The 5000-nt window shown below is 31.9% G+C and overlaps 1 protein-coding gene across 4 annotated transcripts in view; it reads left to right on the forward strand.

Annotated features, from left to right (window-relative positions):
- Window positions 1-5000, forward strand: part of gtf2ird1 (GTF2I repeat domain containing 1) — a 52441-nt gene that overhangs the window by 25172 nt on the left and 22269 nt on the right. For all 4 annotated transcript variants that reach the window (XM_062958969.1, XM_062958966.1, XM_062958967.1 and 1 more), the window contains 3 exons: window positions 1-83; window positions 1736-1761; window positions 3231-3351. The exon at window positions 1-83 is cut by the window's left edge and continues 101 nt beyond it. In XM_062958969.1, coding sequence (XP_062815039.1) covers window positions 1-83; window positions 1736-1761; window positions 3231-3351 — 230 coding nt within the window. The remainder of the gene's footprint in view (window positions 84-1735; window positions 1762-3230; window positions 3352-5000) is intronic.

The following is a 5000-nucleotide window of genomic DNA, read 5'->3' on the forward strand; positions in this document are numbered from 1 at the left end:
TTCAAGCGGCCGTGCACGTACGGCGTCCCGAAGCTCAAGCGCATCTTGGAGGAGAGGCACCACATCCACTTCCTCATCCAGAGGTATTTACACCAATATATATATAGACTAGCTGTGCCCGGCCACGCGTTGCTGTGGCAAAGTGGTGGTGGTATCGGTTAAAACTTGTTGTGGAATTTTTATTTGACGTTATTTGTATTTTTTTTAAATTAATTTTATTGTCACTTATCTTTTTCATTTATTATATTTTATTATTTTGTTGTATTATTTTTAGTCATTTTGTTATAGTATTTTATTGTATTAATTATTTTAGTGTTTTTTATAATTTTTTATTGTATTATTTGTATTTATTTTTTTATCATTATTTTATTAACACTGGGCTGAGTGGGTTGCTAGGAGACCAAGTGGGTGGAGCTTAGCCTTCTAACTGGCAGCAATTGGATAAAAACAATTATTCCTCTCCCTCTAATTAGGAATTTATTTTTCTTTTCTTTTTGTTGTATCAACCTAGAGGCATGGATGAGGGGTTGTGATGTCAATTTTCGAGGTTGTGGGGTGTTTACTTTTGTTGTTTTGTCCGCTGCCGTGATGCCATCACTCTTTTATATATATATATATATATATATATATATATATATATATATATATATATATATGATGCATTAATAATAATAATATATTCTAATACTAATAATGGATACATAACTGCTGTGAATCTCTTTTGTGAAGAGAAAATGGGTATAAATAATAATAATGCAAGAATAATAATAATAATAATAATACAGTAGAGTCTCACTTATTTATTCATTTATTTGCAGCATTTATATCCCGCCCTTCTTTCTCACCCCGAAGGGGACTCAGGGTGGATCACATGACACATACAGGCAAACATTCAATGCCTTTTAACATAGGACAAAGACAAGACAAACATAGGCTCCGAGCGGGCCTCGAACTCATGACCTCCTGGTCAGAGTGATTCATTGCAGCTGGTTGCAGCTGGCTTGCTCTCCAGCCTGCGCCACAGCCCGGGCCAACATAAACGGGCCAGCAGAACGTTGGATAAGCCAATATGTTGGATAATAACGAGGGATTAACGAAAAGCCTATTAAACATCAAATTAGGTTATGATTTTACAAATTAAGCACCGAAACATCATGTTAGACAACAAATTTGACAGAAAAAGTAGTTCAATACGCAGTAATGCTATGTCGTAATTACTGTATTTATGAATTTAGCACCAAAATATCACAATGTATTGAAAACATTGACTACAAAAATGCGTTGGATAATCCAGAACGTTGGATAAGCGAATGTTATAAGTGAGACTCTACTGTATATTGAAAACATTGACTACAAAAACACTGACTACTAAAAGGCCGACTGTGTATGTAAATATTGTACAGAACTGCAATAGAAATATAAGCCGCTGGTTTCAGCTGACATCTGCGAAGTCTGGATTTATTTCAGTGCGGCTGAGCAGTTTGCTAATAAATTTTATATATATATATATATATATATATATATATATATATATATATATTACAGTTAACTAGAAGCAAGTTAAGACAAATGAAGGAGACTTAATCTTCATACAACACACTTTTACTGTATTGTGAAAATAGCTGTGTGAATGCAGCAAGTAAATAAGGATGAAGTTGAACTTGAACGTTGCCTCGATCGCTCTCTGAATTGACGTAATTAAATTAAATTAATTTTTTTCCCTCTCTCTTTGCAGGATGTTCGATGAACGAATTTTTACAGGTACGTGAAGCACCTTTTCTGCATTCTGCTGCCCCGGGTGAAAGAAATTATGAATTAATTAATTTGCATCTTAATCGTGTATTATTAATTTGTTAATAATTATTAATAAATAATTAGGGATTGATTGTCAATTGTTTATTATTATTTAATTAGTATTATATTAATTATGTATTATTATCAATAAGATATTAATAATTTATTAATTATGTACTGTTAATTATGTATTACGATTATCAATAAAATATGTATTATTAATAATTCATTAATTGTGTATTCTCAAGAGGTTAATATGTATTGTTATTAAATGGTTAAGTAAAAATAATAAAAATAGGAGCAAACCCAGATGGCTGCCTAGACTTTGCAATAATTATAATTATTATAATAATAAGAGCAGCCCCAGGTGAGATTTAGCCTTTGTAATAATAATAATAATAATAATAATAATAATAATAATATAATAGGAGCAACCCCAGGTGAGATTTAGCTTTTGTAATAATAATAATAATAATAATAATAATAATAATAATAATAATAATAATAATAATAGGAGCAACCCCAGGGGCCATTTAGCCTTTGCAATAATAATAATAATAATAATAGGAGCAACCCCAGGTGAGATTTAGCCTTTGTAATAATAATAATAATAGGAGCAGCCCCAGGTGAGATTTAGCCTTTGTAATAATAATAATAATAATAATAATAATAATAATAATAATAATAATAATAATATAATAGGAGCAACCCCAGGGGCAATTAAGCCTTTGTAATAATAATAATAATAGGAGCAACCCCAGGTGAGATTTAGCCTTTGTAATAATAATAATAATAGGAGCAGCCCTAGGTGAGATTTAGCCTTTGTAATAATAATAATAATAATAATAATAATAATAATAATAATAATAATATAGGAGCAACCCCAGGTGCCATTTAGCCTTTGTAATAATAATAATAATAATAATAATAATAATAATAATAATATAATAGGAGCAACCCCAGGGGCAATTAAGCCTTTGTAATAATAATGATAATAATAATATAATAGGAGCAGTCCCAGGTGCCATTAAGCCTTTGTAATAATAATAATAATAATAATAATAATAATAATAATAATAATAATAATAGGAGCAACCCCAGGTGCCATTTAGCCTTTGTAATAATAATAATAATAATAATAATAATATAATAGGAGCAGCCCCAGGTGAGATTTAGCCGTTGTAATAATAATAATAATAATAATAATAATAATAATAATAGCAACCCCAGGGGCCATTTAGTCTTTGTAATAATAATAATAAGAATAATATAATAGGAGCAACCCCAGGGGCCATTAAGTTTTTGTAATAATAATAATAATAATAGTAGTAGTCACGGAGTCCCAAGGGCTCCATGGAGCACAGTTTGAGAACCGCTGCAGTAAAGAATAATAGCTATTCATTTCCCTATAATGTCTTTTCTTTTCCTCGATACAGCAAGCAGATTTACCAAAGATTCAGCCAAGGCGGAGCCATCGAGCCCTTCCGGGCAAATCTCTCCCGAACTTCAGAGAATGGACTTCCTCGATCTGCCCGGGACGTCGCATGCGAATCACAGGTAAAGCCCGTTTTGCAAATAAAAACATGTCTCAAAATTTGGGAAATATTCCCTTCCTGGTCCGAAAGGGTCGCCCCTGTTTAATAGTGCAGGCCTTCCCGACCAGGCTTCGAACTGCTTGGGTAAACAGTAATAAAATATAATAATATAATTAATAAAATAGTAATATAAATATAGTTTAACCAATAAAATATAATGCAACCCATTAGGAAATGACATTTATTACCCAGGAGCAAAAATCGTGTGACCTAGTGCAATATAAAATAACTAGCTGTGCCCGGCCACGCGTTGCTGTGGCAAAGCGGTGGTGCTATTGGTTAAAATTTGTTGTGTAATTTTTATTTGACGTTATTTGCAATTTTTTAATTAATTTTATTGTAAGTGATCTTTTTATTTATTATATTTTATTATTTTCTTGTATTATTTTTAGTTATTTTCTGTTATTATAGTATTTTATTGTATTAATTTTTAGTATTTATTATTATTTTTTATTGGGTATAATATAATATACTAGCTGTGCCCGGCCACGCGTTGCTGTGGCAAAGTGGTGGTGGTATTGGTTAAAAATTGTTGTGTAATTTTTATTTGACGTTATTTGTATTTTTTAATTAATTTTATTGTAAGTTATCTTTTTATTTATTATATTTTATTATTGTATTGTATTAATTTTTAGTGTCTTAAATTATTTTATTGTATCAATTTTTTAGTGTTTTTTATTATATTTTATTGGGTTGCTAGGAGACCAAGTTGGAGGAGCTTAGCTTTCTAACTGGCAGCAATTGGATAAAAGCAATTATTCCTCTCTCTCTAATTAGGACGTTATTTTTCTTTTCTTTTTGTTGTATCAACCTAGAGGCGTGGATGATGGGTTGTGTTGTCAAATTTGGAGGTTGGGGGGCCTGTAGTTTTGTTGTTTTGTGGGTCGCCGTGATGCCATCACTCTTTTATATATATAGATTGTATGTATATATACGAGTCCTCTTCGGGGTGAGAAGGGCGGTATATAAATGTCGCAAATAAATAAATAAATAAATAAATATTTTTTTTTAGTGTTTTTAATTATTTTTTATTGGGTTGCTAGGAGACCAAGTGGGCGGAGCTTAGCCTTCTAACTGGCAGCAATTGGATAAAAGCAATTATTCCTCTCCCTCTAATTAGGACTTTATTTTTCTTTTCTTTTTGTTGTATCAACCTAGAGGCGTGGATGATGGGTTGTGTTGTCAAGTTTCGAGGTTGGGGGGCCTGTAGTTTTGTTGTTTTGTGGGTCGCCGTGATGCCATCACTCTTTTATATATATAGATGAAAATAAATAATAAAATATATTATAATTATTTTGAAAGGGGGAACAAGCAATGTGTTTGATCTGTCTAATGGCATTGACTTCTGTTTTATAACTGTACTAGCTGTGCCCGGCTACACATTGCTGTGGCGAAGTCTGGTGGTATGGGAAATAAAGTATTAAGGAACTGGTGGTAGTTAAGGTCAAGGGTAAGGGTTTTGCCCTGACATTAAGTTCAGTCGCAGCAATTGGATAAAAGCAATTATTCCTCTCCCTCTAATTAGGACTTTATTTTTCTTTTCTTTTTGTTGTATCAACCTAGAGGCATGGATGATGGGTTGTGTTGTCAAGTTTTGAGGTTGGGGGGCCT

Source organism: Anolis carolinensis, unplaced genomic scaffold (assembly GCF_035594765.1).
Source record: "Anolis carolinensis isolate JA03-04 unplaced genomic scaffold, rAnoCar3.1.pri scaffold_7, whole genome shotgun sequence".
Taxonomy (NCBI): Eukaryota; Metazoa; Chordata; class Lepidosauria; order Squamata; family Dactyloidae; genus Anolis; species Anolis carolinensis.